The sequence below is a fragment of the Siphateles boraxobius genome, unplaced genomic scaffold, assembly GCF_051911475.1.
Source record: "Siphateles boraxobius isolate OS27281-9 unplaced genomic scaffold, OSU_SipBor_1 130, whole genome shotgun sequence".
NCBI lineage: Eukaryota > Metazoa > Chordata > Actinopteri > Cypriniformes > Leuciscidae > Siphateles > Siphateles boraxobius.
Window position 1 is genome coordinate 39,591,539 of NW_027508734.1, and position 16,098 is coordinate 39,607,636.

The following is a 16,098-nucleotide window of genomic DNA, read 5'->3' on the forward strand; positions in this document are numbered from 1 at the left end:
ATAACAATAAAATAAACATGGCAAATGTTATTTTATTTAGGTAAAACGCTTCTCGTTTTCAAACTACTATATGCATTCTATATTTTATTCCATTTTAGTCCGTTTTAGTCCTTTTTTATAACCTAACGTTACTTAAGACTAAGAATAGAAAAAAAGTAAATAATAAATAATTGCATGTACAAATTAACCACACAAATATTGGAAGCATTTTTATTTTAAAGAGTCCATAATGTATCCAGTAATTTCACATATTAGAAATAGAGTTGGGGTTCATATTTGTAAATTTACATACACAATTATATATTTGTGTGTATAAATATAAATATATACACACATACAGAAGTTTAAAATCAACAAAGTAGTTCAAAAGACTGCTCTTTAATTTTATTTCGAATATTTATGGATAGTAACCACACTTAACCCCCAACTAACCAGTTTTCTGCACAAAAAATACAAATAGAAAAGTCATAGCAATAACTTTTTGAAAAAGGAAAGATTATTATTATGCATTTTCTGAATTTGCTTTTTTTTATGTAAGTTGCTAACAAATAGATAAAGAACAACTGGATGTGAATTTACATGCTTGAGAAATATAATAACTTAAGTCCATAAATTAAATAGTAACTTGTTTGGAAGAAAACCACAATTTAAGATGAAAAAAATCCTAGATATTGCGAACATAAGGAATAGTTTGAATAAGATAATGACAGGATTCACAGAATGTTCAAATGTGAATTTTTATGTAGTAAAATGTACAATACTATAAAGAATCCAATAAAGATTATTATTTTTTTTACATTGTGCAAAACATTCAAAAGCATAAAAACTGTGATTTTGACAAAGTAGCTAATACTGAGAAAGAACTATAAAGTATTTCATTTTTTAATGTCTTAATTGGTTTGAGATAGCGGACCAGTTGTAACATTAAAATGCACATTCATTTGTTAAAGTACAAGTACAAATAAAGCAGGGCTTGTTCTAGTGTTAAAGTGAACATACATGTAGAATCCCTCATAAACATTTAAATATATATTACCTTCATTTACATATAAAATGCATAGCTATAGCTATACAGAACAAGAACCCACAAACATCATGTAAAGATCCCAGTCCTAATAACACAAAGTGTTGCATGCGGTAGAGTTAAAGTTGAATGATGGTTGAGTTCAGGATTTCAGGCACGTGTTTTGCTTTAGATGACTTGGAGAGGTCTCGCTGTGACAAGAAAATCACACATTAAGAGATTTTTAACTGGTTAATATGTTCTGAATGTGGATTTGAACAGTGGGTATTCATAATAGATACTGATTATATTTACAGCCTAGAAAACAATATGAAAACTGTCATATACTGTAACAAAAAGAGCGACAGATAATGGCAGAAAGGCATTAGACTGATTTGTAAATAAAGCTAATCTTGGTTAGTGTGAGTGTGGATTAGGAGAAAACAGTCCAGTTCAAAGAGAGGACAAGAGGATGTAAAAGAGAAAACTAAGTAATCATATATTAATATATCCACCACTGTAGAGGCAAATGCATTCATTGTTGTTTTTTATTTTATTTACTTATTTATTTTGGTTTTATTTACACAATGCCGTCCTATGATACATCTCAGGATATAAAATAATGAATTGGCCATTTAACATATAAAGCATGTCCCACCGCAAATTAAAACATTACAAAAGTCAGAGGTAATGTAAATATAATAAATAAAATTTGACAATATTGTATAAAAGATACAATATTAGATCAAATTTGGTAAATATTCAGTTAACATAATACAGTTAGCAAGTCATTACAAGACTGTAAGAGTCCTGATCACCCTGTCAGGGTTTATTTTTCAATAATCTGAATGCACATTATCCCTTACATACTTTTTAAAAGAGGTGTTATTAATATTATACAGTACAGAATAAAGTTTAAACAGTGTTAGCCAATAAACTGTTGTTTAAGTGGTGCATTGTTTAAACCATGCAGTTGCCAAATTTAGGTTGTTTGGAAATACATCATCTCAAACAAACCTTGATTATATGGATTCAGCCTTGACAACTTGCTTTAGAAACAAGTTTTTTTAATTAGTAAAACATTGTGCCAGTAACACCAATATTTATATAGGAATTTATACAACTTAAAAGACATTTAAGTTCAAGCTCTTGCTCTCTTTGACCAGACTGAGTTACTGAAGAAGATCAGGAGTTTACCTGAAATTCTGAATAGGTGCTTGCAACAGAGTTAATGCTGAAGTTACGCTGTGGACTAGCTGGCACCTTCATCATCCCAGTCCTGGCGCTAGTTAGATGACAGATATTTTCCTTATTGCGTTCTATCAAACCTTGATGAGGAGGTTTGCTTTGGCCTGGAGTCCTCACTGCATTACCCTGCTTTGAAATAAGACATATAAGGGAAGAGGAAATGTAACACTACCCAAGTTAATCAGTAAATGATTGTACGAATTAGTTAATTAAAAGCTTGAGAACAATAGTTTTATTATAGCCATGCATGCACTGACCTTGCTAGCAGATATTGGAGGGCGCGATATAGGAGAATTACAGACGGTACCCCCAAAGACAGATCGGATAGTGCTGTTAGAAGTGCCAGTACTGGAGGTAGCATTTAGCTGAGGAAAAGACTGCAGTTAATACTGCAAATGCCATGCATTCATTTAAAATGTACAGTGCACCACGGTGTGTTGTGTAATGAGAATATTACTTAAAGTCAGTATAAACACGCATTTTTCAGTACGTTTTCTAATGCAATACTTTTTTTCACTCAGAAATGTCACATTACAAGTAAAGTGGACTGTGAACTAGGTTTCACATGGACTTTAAATATGCTGTTTTCATCAGGAAATAAATTCCCATTGTACTTGCCTTTCGAGCTTTGCAAGGTGTTGTGTTGCCCAGAAATCTTCGTTTAGTCGGTGTCCGGACCACAGTGCCATAGACCATGTCCTCCTCTGTCTGCTTGCTCTTCTTCAGTTGCTGCAAGACAGTTCTTGTGTTACTAAAATCTACAACTAAATCTCTCTCATGGGTTTAATGTTTAAACCGGTCATTCCCTAGTAATGTATTCATTCACAAGTACAAACGACTCTGTAGATTTGGTTGATGCGGATTCACAGCTCTAGTCTAGAGTACATATTTTCTTATGCCCAGTAATGTGAAGTACATACCCGCTCCTGCTTTTCCCGTTCCTTCTCCTGCCGGTAAGTCTCCCATTGATCAGTAACAAACTGCATGAACTTCTGGCCATTCACCAGGAACTCTCTGTTCTGTTCTTGTTCCCACTGTTCAATCTCAGCCTTCAGTTTCTTTTCAAGCTAAATAAGAGATACTCCGTTACTTAGCTTTATAATGTAAAATGTACACTACTATTCAAACATTTGGGGACGGCAAGATTTTTTTTAGAATTTTGAAAGAAGACTCTAATGCTTACCATGGGTTTATTTATTTGATCAAAATACAGTAAAACAGTTATATATATGAAATATAATTACAACTTAAAATAACTGTTTACTATTTTAATGCTTTAAAATGTCATTTATTCCTGTGATGTCAAGTCTGAGTTTTCAGAAGTCATTACTCCAGTCTTTAGTGTCTCATGGTCCTTCAGAAATCACTCTTATTAAGAACATATTTAATATCTTGTAAGACATATCTTATTAAAAACATTTCTTACAATTATCAATGAAAAAAATTGTGCTGCTTAATTTTGTGGAAACTGTGAAACATTTTCAGGATTCTTGGATGAAAAGAAAGTTTAAAAGAACAGCATTTCATTGAAATAGAAGTCTTTGTAACAATGTGAAACATTACATTTAATGCATCCTGAATGCAAGTATTAATTTCTTTAAAACTGACCCCAAACTTTTGCACGGTAGTGTGTATATAATTACCTTGGGGAGACCTTTGACCAGATCAGCCCGTTGTTTCTCCTCCTTTAGAAGGTTTCCTCCTCTGTTGGTGAATCTGGATGGATCTTTGGCCTTTTCCTACCACAAAACGTGCAGTGTTAGTTAATGCAAACACATTTGACAAAGATTTTCAGCCAGTTTAACTTACTTCAAGCTCTAAGAAAAGTCTCCAGCTCTCATCCCATTTGTGAACACCTTCAAAGAGTTCTTTATGATCCTCGTAATACTGTTTTAGTCCCACATTTTCTGCATCATGTAAGCTCAAGAGTTCCTCACTAAAATCATCTGAGAGAAAAGGCAGCCCTTAAATCTTTAAATTTTCAGAAAATGACAGGCAGATTTCGAACAGTCAATGGTGTAATTTACAACTTACCAACATAATAAGGCACAAAAGCTTGCCGCTGGTCAGCACTATAAAAGCACTTATCCCAGAGCACAGCGATCTCCTTCCGGATGGCCTCGGTAACATTTCGCATATTTTTAAACTTCAGTTCTTCAAGACGTTGGACCTCAGCTAGTAACTGGAAGTAGAGGACATTAAAATTTAACTTGTGTGTTCAATGCAATGGTTAGCGATTTAAAAGCCTTAATTAATGCAGCATTGTATAACTGAAGAAAGGAAAAAGAAAAGCAGAAAATCAAAACGGTTACTAACAGCTTCCATATTCCTTTTCCTTGACAGGGTCATGTGTTCAGAAATCGCATCACGCTCTTCCTGTGGAATCTGCAACCTTTCCCACAGTTCCTGGATCTTCTCCCGATAGGAGCCACAGACATGTTCATTCTCAGCCTTTCTGCTCTCCAACTAAAATATCAAAATAATCTATTATACAGTTGTTAATGCTTAAGTTTATAGTTTGCTAGACTAGGTTTATATTGTTACCTGGTGAAGAAGGACTTTGAGCGAATCAATGTTTTCTTTAGACAGGCAAAAACTCTCCTCATCTTCACATACAACATCCTTTTCAAAACTAGTCTCAGGCAACTGATCCAGATCATCCATGCAAAGTATTATCTTCTTCTTCAATGTGACAAATTCGTTATGTCTCCGCTCCTTAAAAGATAAAAAAAAAAATTTTTACATTACAATACTTTCATAAATCACAATGACTTTTATAAATAAAAAGTCTAGTGTTTAAAACAAAGACTTAATGTTATACTTTCTCAGCAGTGAGACAGGAGATGTGCTGACGGAAATTCTCCAGCTGTTCCAGAGAAGGAACAGAATTGTCAGAGATAGAAAACGTCTGTGAGCAGAGAAGGTCACAGAGATCCTGATCCTGCTCGGTTAAGGCTTTGAGCGCTTGCATTCTCTGATTTTTCTCTTCTAACAACACTTCAACGCGGGTCCGGAGGTCTTTTTCCTGCTGGAGCACAGTGCTACTCCTCTCCTCCTAAAATGATTAGGAACCACAAAAAAAGTTTTTTTAAGACATTTCTGTTACGCCGTTCTGTAGATTTTGTAAAAAATAAAAAGAACTCCTTTTTGTCTCTCAAAATTTCCATTTCAATAGGAAATACATTAACACAAGAAAGAAATCTAGTCAGGCAATTTCATGAGATCTTTGAGGTTAACATGGGCTCATCTAAAGATTGTATCCATGTGAAATAGCCTACTTGCCTGAAATGGGGGAAGCTGCAGTTCCGAGCACAATTTACTCAGCTCTTTATGACACATGTCAATACTGGTCATTAGACGTGTACGCAGACTCTCTTCCTCGGCAATCATCATGTCAAGGAGACCCTACAGTACATCTTTTATTAGTTTATAACTGAAAAATATTTCATAGGATCCATGTTGCACAAGTACATTCAACACTCACTTTGATATGATTCTTAACCACATTTGTTCTTTCTAACCGCTGATCCTCAGGGATGCCAATTTCCTCCCAGATATCCTTCAGATGGCAGAGAGCTTTATTCAGACATGCCACTGATTCTGCAGCAATCACCTCACTAAAATCACAGAGAGAAAGAACATAAGAATAAATTATTGATAAACATCCATTAATTGACAGATATGTGCTATGATCCAAGAGTGATAACATTAATTCAAAACATTCAGTAACAGAAGTTATTACTTAAATCATTTTTATATATAACGTTAACTTCACAAATCTTTCGTTTTGTAATTTCAGGTGGTTACAAAATGTAAAACGTTTTGTGCACATGTACTAACATTATACTGCTCTACTGAGCATTAACGTTAACTTATATATAATGTTTGCTAAAGGCATTAAAGTTAACTTAACGTACGAATAGAGACCCACCCATACGAGCTAAGTCAGTCAAATGTCCTAAAAACACCTGCTGTCAATAACATTAACGTTACCGCGTTAATCTCAGGAGTCAAATGCCATTTTGATCGCGTGTTTTGATTAAGTTAACATACAATGGATGTCATATTCAAAACTATCTAACGTTAACGTTACTGCTCAAACTTCAATTGATCAATTTAAGTCACACAAATGCTAAAATCTGTCTCCATATTCGTAGAAAAACACTCCAAAAATATAACATATCAGTAAACATACTTACCTCTTCCTCATCCTAGAACCCCAATACAAGGCTTTTCGCTTGTTTATTTTTATTTTATAAAGGAATGACTGTACAATCCTCGCACTCGTAACCGTTTCCGTTTGTCTGATTCAAATATGCATCAAAACAGCGCCGCTCGTATGATTGGCTGGTTAGAGCATACCTGCGCATGCGTGAAGATTTGTCACACAACAGACGCGGATTGTTTCACCATGAGCTCAGAAACATTTTCAAGTGACCGCTCCTGATTTTTCCATTTATTCACGATATTGTATAAGAAATATATTGTTTAATTGTTTATGCACTATTTGCATTAAATTTCTATATTCGTTTTCTGATTAACTGTACCGACATTTGGTGGGGTTTTTTCAGTTTGGTAAATGTTATGTTAAATAATAGATAATATTAAGCATATCTATTGTCTCACAACAAAGTGTACAAGTACCATCCATATCTGTGAAGTGTGCCAATCATTATTGTATGCCATATTTTTGTGCTTTTGAAACAATAAACTAATTAATTTTGACTTCAAAATACACAGCTAAACAGGGCCACTTCACTAATAGTTAACTGGAGATAAAAGATTCACTTGACACCAGTAACTGTTTATTGTTCAGTCTTAAATCAGTTATTACAGTTCTTGCCACAGTCTAAACAAAGTTTTTTTAAAAACTTTAAAAAGTGCAATTTAGTATCCTATGTTTGCCACTTCTCCGTTCATAATTCATATACCTTCCTAGACAATGGGGATAGTTCACTCAAACCGACAATTCTGTCATCATTTATTCCCCTTTTTTTCTGTGAAATCATAAAAGAATTTTGAGAAATGTCTCACTGTTTTTTTGTCCATAGTATAAACGTCAATGGTAACCAAAGCATTTTGGTTATGAATAATGTTCAAAATATCTTCTATAATGTTCTGCAAAAAAGGGAAGTCATCCAGGTTTGGAACATGAAAGTTTTTGGGTGAACTATACCTGAACACATTTTATTGTCATCCCCTTTTAACAATCCATTTGTTTTTGGGAGATATAAATGGCCAGGATGATTAGTACACATTTTGTCCTTTTTGCTGTCCTAGGATCAGTCATAAAGTGTCCTCTTGTTGAATGTTGTCACAGACTCAAGGGTGGTTATCCAGTAATGCTTCCAGAAGCCGCGCACTGTTTGTGATGGCTGTAGTTAGCACTATGAATCTGCAACCTTTCAAATGGACAATTTTGTTAATCAAATATTCAATTTGTTCACTTACTTATATATTTATGTATATATAATATATCAATAATACTAATAAATTATAGGCATACTAATATATAAACTTAAATATAATATTACTTACTAATAAGTAACTATAAAAACACAAAAAAAAACATTCAGGAGTATTTCACCTCTTTCTTTGCCAAGGAACCGTAGTGCAGAGATCTCAGAGAAGGTGCAGCCACCAAGGAACATCACTAGAACGATCCTTTGAGCATCAGTTTTGGTCCTGGCTTCTGAACTACTACTGCCACCTGAAACAAAAATGGGGAAAAGAGGGGTAAAAGGCAAGCTTGATAGGAGCAAAAAACTCAATTTCTAAGCCCCCAATACGTCTTATGAGGATTATTTATATTCAGTTATATTAAAATAATCTTAATTAAAATGTTAAAAAAGAAATAAAGATAAATATTAAACTGACATATTTCACTAGATATACATATCAGCCTAAATAGGTGGGCCTTTGACTCTTAAAGCTTTATACAAACAAATACTTTGTTCAAACCTGTTACAGCAAATTCCTGTCCATTTAGCATACGGGAGACCTCCTCTAGACCAGTCCAACCATCTCTCTCCAACACCTGCGAGGAGCACAGTCCAGAAGCAAACACTGTAAGTTTTTCAGCAAGACAGAGAAAAAAATATTGGCCAATCAGTCAAAGCCTTTTTGGAAAGCTAACCTGTTCGATAAGTTTGCAGCTCAGTGGAATATAAGCACCACTAAAAATATATGCCATGTCTCGTGGAACGCGAAGATCATATTCCTCCCCAGACTTTGGTACCTGTACACGTAGATCGGATGATTATGATAATTTTGTATAAATTTATTTTTTAGTAATTAAAAAAACTGGACATATTTACTAACCAGAGTCAGTTTTTTACTCAGAGCTCGAAAATTGCTCTTCTTAGCCAGTGAGGAGAAAGCATCTGTCAGCTTCCCTGGACAGAAACCATAAGTAACTATCCAGTGCATGTACAATATGTGCACATTATAGCCAATGTAATAAATATGAGAGCGAGGGAGATGGAGAGAGTGAGATTCTCAAGATTCTCACCTGCAGTCTTGTCATTGACAAGTTTCCCTACTTTACTCTCCATGACTGTCAGTGTTTCTCCAGCTTGCTGTTCTTCCAGTAGACCCAGCTGCTTCAGGTTTGCAAACGTCAGCAGGTGCTCTATACCATAACTCTGAACAAGAGACAACATATAGTAACAACAAATAAACCAAAATCTCAAAAACATCTTCAATAATTTCCTATGATTCACTTAAACGCTTACTTTAGAGACATTGTTATTAAGTAAAAATATGGCTTTATAAAGGGTCATGTAAATGAAAAGTTCACAAATGTACAATTCCAAATCATAACATACCTGAAGGTACTGAGCTTTAAGAGATCGATAGTCTTTAGACAGAAGGCCTGTTGGATAATTAAATGCAATATTTAAAAGCAATTGTTGGAATAAACAACTTGAGCCATAAAACTTTCATTCAAGAGTAAGTCTGTCTCACCATTTTCTGTGATGGACAACAGGCAAAGGAGTCTAAGGCTTTCAATCATTGACACCTGATAGACAGAGTTTTCTCATTCTTTAAATCAAGCATCAATATGATTGTAGTAGTGTTATTATACCAGGGCTTGACATTAACTTTTTTGCTCACCAGCCACTGTGCCTAGTGGTTTTCCAAAGTTACTAGCCACTCAGCATTTTCACTGGCCACCATTTTGACATCAATAACATGGAGAAAACTCCCATATAGATATTTTTAATATTATCTCATAATGTGGCAGCAGGTTTATTAGGCTGCTGTCACTTTAAGACCTGAAACACGGATCCATTATACTGTTACACCTGCGTTTTTTTTTCTCAACTGTTTACGTTCACTTAAAACATATGTGAATACTCGCCAAGCATTTTGACATTATGTTGTGCGTATTTGACTGTTTAAGTGATACTAACTCAATAATGAGAGATAGCTTTATGTGCGCACACTTTGGGTGTGAGAACAAATTACGTTGTGAAAACACAATACGTGCAATCGCCCACCGTAATTCAAGCCCTGTGACAGCAACAACATTCACCCGGAGCAAATGAATAAAGTGAGTGAGGGGAGATTGGGTTGTGTGTGACTCGCCGTCGGAGAGATGCGAGAGCGAGAAAGCACAGCTGGTATCGTGTATCTATTCGGTGGAAAATGAGTATTGGAAGCATTTCAGATATTTCAGTATCGATATTTATTGAAAAATGGATATTTTTGTCAACACTACTTTGCACTTAGTTTTTTTATTTCAAATGCCTTTTTAAAAGACTACAATTGAAAAATGTATATATATATAAAATTCAATCCGCCAAAGTGGCTAGTAGAAGTGACTGCATTAAACATTTGGAGGGTTGCCGGGTGTTAATGTCAAGCCCTGCCAGTGTCTTATAAAAATAAATCTTTATTTTTTTATACCTGTCTGTTGATATGTTCTTCAATGCAGGTGATGCATTCACGGATCTCAAAACCTTCAAGTAAAGCTGGATTTTTATAAAGGGCGGAAATATAGAAATGGGTGAGGTTACAGTGCCGTGGTGTAGATTTTTATGTAGAAATTGTACATCATGAGCTCCCATTTATCAAGACAACTTACAATGTTCTGTCTTCAACAATTCCTGGAAGTCTTGCTTTGTTTTCTTCTTCATCATCGATTCACTAGCACCAATATCTAGTGGAAGAACATGAAAGCATGTTCTTTTATTTATTACTAAGAAACTGTTTTCAAGCAATGCTACTTAACTAACAAGATTTGCTCTATGAATGAGGCCAGAGGAAATATTTAACTTTGATTTTTAAAAAAATGCAGTACAATTGTGAAATAATATGACAATTTAAAATAACTGTTTCTATTTTATTAGAATGTATTCCTGTGATAGCGACGCATAATTCTCAGCATCATCACTCCAGTCTTCAGTGTCACATAATCCTTCAGAAATCATTCTAATATGATGATTTGCTGCTCAAGACACATATCTTATTACTATCAATGTTGAAAACAGTCATGCTGCTTAATACATATAATATATATTTTTGTGGAAAACTGTGAAATTGTTTTCAGGATTCTATGATGAATAGACAGTTCAAAAGAAAACCATTTGAAATAGAAATCTTTTGTAACTTTACTGCTACTTTCAATCAATTTAACGCATACTTGCTGAAATACGTAATAATTATTATTTTCTAAAAAATGTCATTGACCCCAAACTTTTGAGCAGTAGTGTATACAAAACTTACGCAAACTGAGAAGACGATGTTCCTGTTTCAGGCCTTTCAGTTCATCTGCAACAAACGCCTTCATCTGCTGGATGTCCATCCCACGCCGTTTCTGTTACCAATTCACACACATTTTGTTGATAATCGTCACACTCAGAATATGCTGAAATGTATCCTGTTTTCTTTACACTAATGCGCTCTGAAACACATGCCAACTGCAGTAGACACTTACATCATATGCTGTTTGAAGATTTTTGGCCTTCTGACTTAAAAAGCCAAACACATTAGAGAAATGCTCGTTCCTTATTTCATTGAACACCTGATGAATTAAAACAAGCAGGGTCATTTTTTTTTAAATAGAAGTTTCTAACCACTTTCAATTTAATAAAGTCTATATGACTCTTACTTTATCTTGAGAGTTAAGCATCACTTTTATACTCTTGTCAGAGGAAGTGACATCAGGTCCAAACTCCACACTACCTAGTAACAAAATAAAAAATGACGTGACAAAGGATGAACTTGCAGATGTCAGAACTAACTGTTCAGCTGGTGATGTTTTCATTAAATATGCTTTGAACAATTTCTTATTAAGACACGAAGACTCCATAATAAAAACAATGGCTACTTACCACATTTTATTCTGAAAATGTCATCTACTAATCCCTCATAAACAACTTGAGAGCAGAGAGGAGTAACAAAGTCCACATCTAAAACAGTAAAACCCAGTGGACAGGATAAAAGCTTTATTTTCAAGTTTCAAAAAACTATAAGAATACATCAAATGGGTACATTTATTTTCATTTTAAATAACTGACCTCTGTCAATAAGAAAGACTTTTGCGAATTCAGGTTGCCTTGTTCTCTGTTCCCCCTCCTCCATTAGCTCCCTCCAGGATTCATACACCATCTACATAACAAGAGACATATGAAACGAAAGACTACCTTGATTTTCATTCACCAAAATCTCTTAATCTTTGGGTTTTGTAGCAAATCCTCACCTTGGCACATCTACCAATCCCATAAATCTTTGAAAATGAACCATAGACAGACTGTAAAAGATTTAGAGCACTTCCTGCAGTGGTCACCCAGCGCTGGTCTCCCTCCTGACAAATCACATAAATATCAATGATCATTTATCAAAAATTGCACTACTGGTCAAAAGTTTGGGTTAATTATTATAATTTTTAAAGAAATTAATACTTTTATTCAGCAAGGGCACAATAAATGAATAAGAAGTGACAGTGAAGACACTTATAATGTTATAAAATATGATGCTGATTTCATATAAATGAACTTTCTATTCATTAAATAATCAGTGCAGCACTAATACTAATATGAAATGTTTCTTGAGCAGCAAATCAGCATACTAGAATGATTTCTGAAGGATCGTGTGACACTGAAGACCATGGCTTTGCAATTACAGGAAAATATTTATTTCAATATTTCAAAAGATTAATGATTTTTGCTTTTGTTCATCAAATAACTGCCAATAAAACATTTTAAAAAATCTTTCTGCCACCAAACTTTTGAATTCTGGTGTCGTAAATCAATAATATTCCTTCAAGAATAATATCAAGAATACTTGTCATTCATACTAGAAATCTCAAAAGAGGTAAAAATCGCACTAAAACTGAGGAAACATTACAAAACAAAAGATTTTCTTAGCTCTAAAGATATGTACATAGCATCCAGAACAGCATTACCAGAAAGTTATCTCTGAAGAACTCAGGCAGCTCTAAACTCAGGATATCATCATCCAGAGGAAGAATGTAGAAATTCCACTCATCGGTTGTAACGTCTATTAAAAGAACAACATAGTTAATGTCTGTTTTAGGAGATGCGTTAACAAAGCTAGAAAAACTAAGCACACTTAACCCACCTCCATAGACTCCCTGCTCCTCCAAAACCGTATCACATGCATAAAACTGTAAAGTTGTATGATAACATTAGAATCGGACAACAAAATAAAGTATTTGCAAAATTTAACATAAATCTCAGATCACTGGTTACCTTTTGTGGAGTAAATATGATCTTATATCTTCTGAATCTTCCGGCCGTCTTATCTGAATTGACTAACTCTGTAACGGAGTTAAGACAAACTATTAAACTATACTCCTGCTTTTTTTAAATAGATTATTTATCACTATGTAACAGCAAACAGTGCCAACCTGAAATCCACTTCACAGTTTGTATTCGAGGACGTATCAGGAAGCACAGCCTGTGAAAATTATTGATTATGTATAAGGCATGTATAAAACCAAAACTCTTTTCAATTGTTAAGAACTAAAGTTTACTTACTGGTCTGAACTGCTGACAATTGGCTTGCGCTCAACTTTGTACAATTTGTCGACTTCATGTTGCTAAAAGGAAAAATCAAGCGTAGACTTGTTAGAATTATAAGGCTGCAACTACATATTTGTATATCAATCATATTTCAAGAGGATATAAATTACTAGTCATTTAGAAAGACAGAGTGCCAAATTTTTAACCAAAATTTCATACATGTTATCATACCTTCAAGATTGTGACATTTGCTATTCGATCAAGAGGGCTCATTAAATCTGCATCGATAAATAAATCCTTCTTCCCTGGCAACTGCGGAACATACAATAGAATTATTAAATGAAAAGTACTTCTTTGCATTTAAAGAAACGAATGGTGGTGGCCATGTCACCTGTTCAAGGAGGAAGATGAGCTGGTCTCTGGCTAGTCTTTTGAGCAGAGAGAAATCAGGCAGCTCAGGAGCATCTCTCCTCTCTGTCTGTGCCATATGGAGAGATCCTACCACACTATCCGCAGCTGGATAAACCTGTCAAACATTTCAGGATAACATTAATGGCACTTAGATCTGTGGAGACTGAATTTTAAAGCTGATTTTTTATCCAGCAGCTCAAACTGTCATTTGTTTCCACAGTTTATAAACCGATCGGAACGTCCAACCCCACATCCCAACTTATCTACAATAATAGCATTTTTGTAGTTATCCGAATTCCGTTTAATTAGCATGTACACAAAGGGCAGAGAATTCGTATAATACCTCGTCTACCTTTTTCCGGAAGTGCTTTTGCTATATGACGCTCGCTTAGTGAAAGTCCGATTCAATTCCCCAAATCGATTCTTTCGAACAGCAAAACCAATTCAGTGATTCCTTTTCTCAGTTCCGTGGTCTTCCGATGTGGCATGTGCTGCACCTTTACGTTTTTCGATGTTTGTTGTAATTTCATTCGATCTGGTCCAGTTGTAGCCATAATTTACCATAAAAGTTATTTACAAGTTACAACCTTAATTTGTTTACAATAAACAAAATATTCTTTGTTAAACGTACTTTTGGCGTTTCAGGTGATGACATCACTTATGTTTCTTCTTTACGATGATACTCATCACTTGGCTAAAAATCTTTTTGCACTCTTTAAAAAATATAATTATTGTTGATAAAATTAATACAATAACATGTTAAATGACTTGTTTTTTGAACCACCTGTCAAATATTCGGTACACAATTGTAAACCGGTGAACTGATTCATTGAAAAGATTTGACTCAAACGAACCATTCTTTCACGAATCGAATATCGCGACGCTTGTTCCAGTACGGACATCTTAGATTTGCGGACACAATACACCAGCAGTCAATACACAAACATCATAGGTGTAATGTAACATTGTCCACGGTTTTAATACATATGTTACCTGTATATTCTGGCCAATCTATTTATAGACACAATTATCAGACTGTGCACTCTCTTATTCTTCTTTAAAGTAACTATGAATTCATCGTCGACTGCATTGCTGCTGGAAACGGTCAACTTTGCTGCAGAGAAACATCGTAATCAGCGCCGTAAGGATCCTGATGCCACACCATATATCAATCACCCCATAGGTACTATAAACTGGGGCACTTCACTTCAAATTATGTATAATACGTCTCACTCCAGAAAATAAGCTGCTCTTCTTATCTTTACAGGGGTGGCAAGGATTTTAAGTCATGAGGGTGGAATCACAGATATCGAAGTTTTACAAGTGAGTCAGATATATGTTCTGTGTGACTTTTAAGGTACCGTTTGTGCTTCATCTATAAATAAATGTAATCTTTAGAGAAATAACAAGAGGTTTATTTCATGAGCCATGCAATGATTATTACAGAGGCTAATGGAAGTTTGCAAATGCACTGATGTGATTGAACTGTGCACTTTTGATACAGGCAGCATTGCTTCATGACACAGTAGAGGACACTGACACAACTTTTGATGAGCTGGAGTGTGTGTTTGGAACAACAGTGGCAAGAATTGTCCAGGAGGTGACAGACGACAAGTCGCTGCCAAAAGAGGAAAGAAAACGCCTGCAAGTGGTGCATGCGCCACATCGCAGTCATCAGGCCAAGCTGGTTAAACTAGCTGACAAGTTGTATAATTTACGGGACCTCAATCGTTGCACTCCCACAAGTGAGAAATTGAAACTACTGCTCAGGAGATTTGCGTAAGCATGAGTATATTCTAAATATGTAATTTTACCGTTAGTGTAAAAAGGCTGCCTTGCATCTATGTTGACAGGTTGGACGGCAGAAAGGGTTCAAGAATACTTTGTATGGGCATCTCAGGTGGCAAAAGGGCTTCGTGGCACCAATCCAGCACTTGAGGAGAAAATGCAGCAGCTGTTTTTGGAGAGAGGAGTGCAGTTCTGATGTGTTTTTGACGCAACTGCTCAACATGGAATGCTCTTTAACCTAAAGGGACAGTTCAGCAAAAATGATCATTCTGTCACCATTACCTGCCCTGAGGTTGCTCCAAACCTGTATGAGATTCTTGTGTATTTATACAAAGGAAGAATGAAATTTCCTTTTGTGTTCCACTTAGTTAAGTCATACAGAGTTAGAATAACATCCGCGTAGGTAAAGGATGACTGAATTAAAATTTTTAACTGTCCCTTTAATATAAAGATTGTTAGATTTTTTTTTTCAATTAGATCATTTTATTATTTAATAATAATTACAATAATAATGTGTACAATACTTGCACAGTTATGAAATTCAATTAAAGTTTTGTTAAATGTGATAAGTGTTGTGTATTATTTCAGAAATGTATCAATATGTATTGTAATATATATATATACATATATATATATATATGTATATATATATATAGT

At 34.7% G+C, this 16,098-nt stretch overlaps 3 protein-coding genes across 6 annotated transcripts; 1 reads left to right on the forward strand and 2 right to left on the reverse strand.

Moving 5' to 3' along the window:
• Positions 1–721: 721 nt before the first annotated feature.
• On the reverse strand, positions 722–6,573 carry prc1b (protein regulator of cytokinesis 1b). 4 transcript variants are annotated; one of them, XM_077229410.1, is made up of 15 exons: positions 6,451–6,568; positions 5,736–5,868; positions 5,534–5,656; positions 5,073–5,306; positions 4,796–4,966; positions 4,568–4,717; positions 4,286–4,433; positions 4,061–4,197; positions 3,895–3,990; positions 3,172–3,318; positions 2,870–2,980; positions 2,509–2,616; positions 2,201–2,380; positions 2,021–2,052; positions 1,084–1,215 (listed from the first exon to the last, which is right to left on the reverse strand). In XM_077229410.1, the coding sequence occupies exons 1-14, from the start codon at positions 6,459–6,461 to the stop codon at positions 2,026–2,028; spliced, it is 1,776 nt and encodes a 591-aa protein (XP_077085525.1). In that variant the 5' UTR covers positions 6,462–6,568; the 3' UTR covers positions 1,084–1,215; positions 2,021–2,025. The 4 variants fall into 4 exon arrangements, with proteins under 4 accessions (XP_077085524.1, XP_077085523.1, XP_077085526.1 ...); XM_077229409.1 differs by lacking the exon at positions 2,021–2,052 and having other exon boundaries at positions 722–1,215; positions 2,201–2,377; positions 6,451–6,573; XM_077229408.1 differs by lacking the exon at positions 2,021–2,052 and having other exon boundaries at positions 722–1,215.
• Positions 6,574–7,039: 466 nt separating this feature from the next.
• Positions 7,040–14,100, reverse strand: vps33b (VPS33B late endosome and lysosome associated). Its single transcript, XM_077229412.1, has 24 exons — positions 13,997–14,100; positions 13,634–13,768; positions 13,474–13,554; positions 13,258–13,319; positions 13,128–13,177; positions 12,970–13,037; positions 12,839–12,884; positions 12,663–12,757; positions 11,958–12,062; positions 11,776–11,866; positions 11,590–11,667; positions 11,367–11,440; positions 11,193–11,279; positions 10,982–11,072; positions 10,341–10,415; positions 10,163–10,227; positions 9,218–9,272; positions 9,079–9,125; positions 8,763–8,895; positions 8,573–8,646; positions 8,388–8,489; positions 8,213–8,288; positions 7,839–7,961; positions 7,040–7,653 (listed from the first exon to the last, which is right to left on the reverse strand). Exons 2-24 carry the CDS (start codon positions 13,727–13,729, stop codon positions 7,574–7,576), a joined length of 1,854 nt encoding a protein of 617 aa, XP_077085527.1. The 5' UTR covers positions 13,730–13,768; positions 13,997–14,100; the 3' UTR covers positions 7,040–7,573.
• A 453-nt stretch (positions 14,101–14,553) lies between these two features.
• On the forward strand, positions 14,554–16,005 carry hddc3 (HD domain containing 3). Its single transcript, XM_077227315.1, has 4 exons — positions 14,554–14,836; positions 14,921–14,976; positions 15,158–15,398; positions 15,507–16,005. Exons 1-4 carry the CDS (start codon positions 14,722–14,724, stop codon positions 15,635–15,637), a joined length of 543 nt encoding a protein of 180 aa, XP_077083430.1. The 5' UTR covers positions 14,554–14,721; the 3' UTR covers positions 15,638–16,005.
• The last annotated feature ends 93 nt before the right edge of the window (positions 16,006–16,098 follow it).

Excerpts from the sequence above, each read along its gene's own strand:
- prc1b (XM_077229408.1), bottom strand. Across the intron at positions 2,981-3,171 it reads AACGGGAAAAGCAGGAGCGG|CAACTGAAGAAGAGCAAGCA; the intron begins GTATGTACTTCA and ends ACTGTCTTGCAG. Across the intron at positions 2,617-2,869 it reads CACCTTGCAAAGCTCGAAAG|CTAAATGCTACCTCCAGTAC; the intron begins GCAAGTACAATG and ends TCTTTTCCTCAG.
- vps33b (XM_077229412.1), bottom strand. The coding sequence starts at position 13,729 with ATGGCACAGACAGAGAGGAGAGATGCTCCTGAGCTGCCTGATTTCTCT. Across the intron at positions 11,441-11,589 it reads CATTTTCAGAATAAAATGTG|GTAGTGTGGAGTTTGGACCT; the intron begins GTAAGTAGCCAT and ends TTTTGTTACTAG. Across the intron at positions 8,490-8,572 it reads TGAGTAAAAAACTGACTCTG|GTACCAAAGTCTGGGGAGGA; the intron begins GTTAGTAAATAT and ends CTACGTGTACAG.
- hddc3 (XM_077227315.1), top strand. The coding sequence starts at position 14,722 with ATGAATTCATCGTCGACTGCATTGCTGCTGGAAACGGTCAACTTTGCT. Across the intron at positions 14,837-14,920 it reads ATATATCAATCACCCCATAG|GGGTGGCAAGGATTTTAAGT; the intron begins GTACTATAAACT and ends TTATCTTTACAG. Across the intron at positions 14,977-15,157 it reads CAGATATCGAAGTTTTACAA|GCAGCATTGCTTCATGACAC; the intron begins GTGAGTCAGATA and ends CTTTTGATACAG.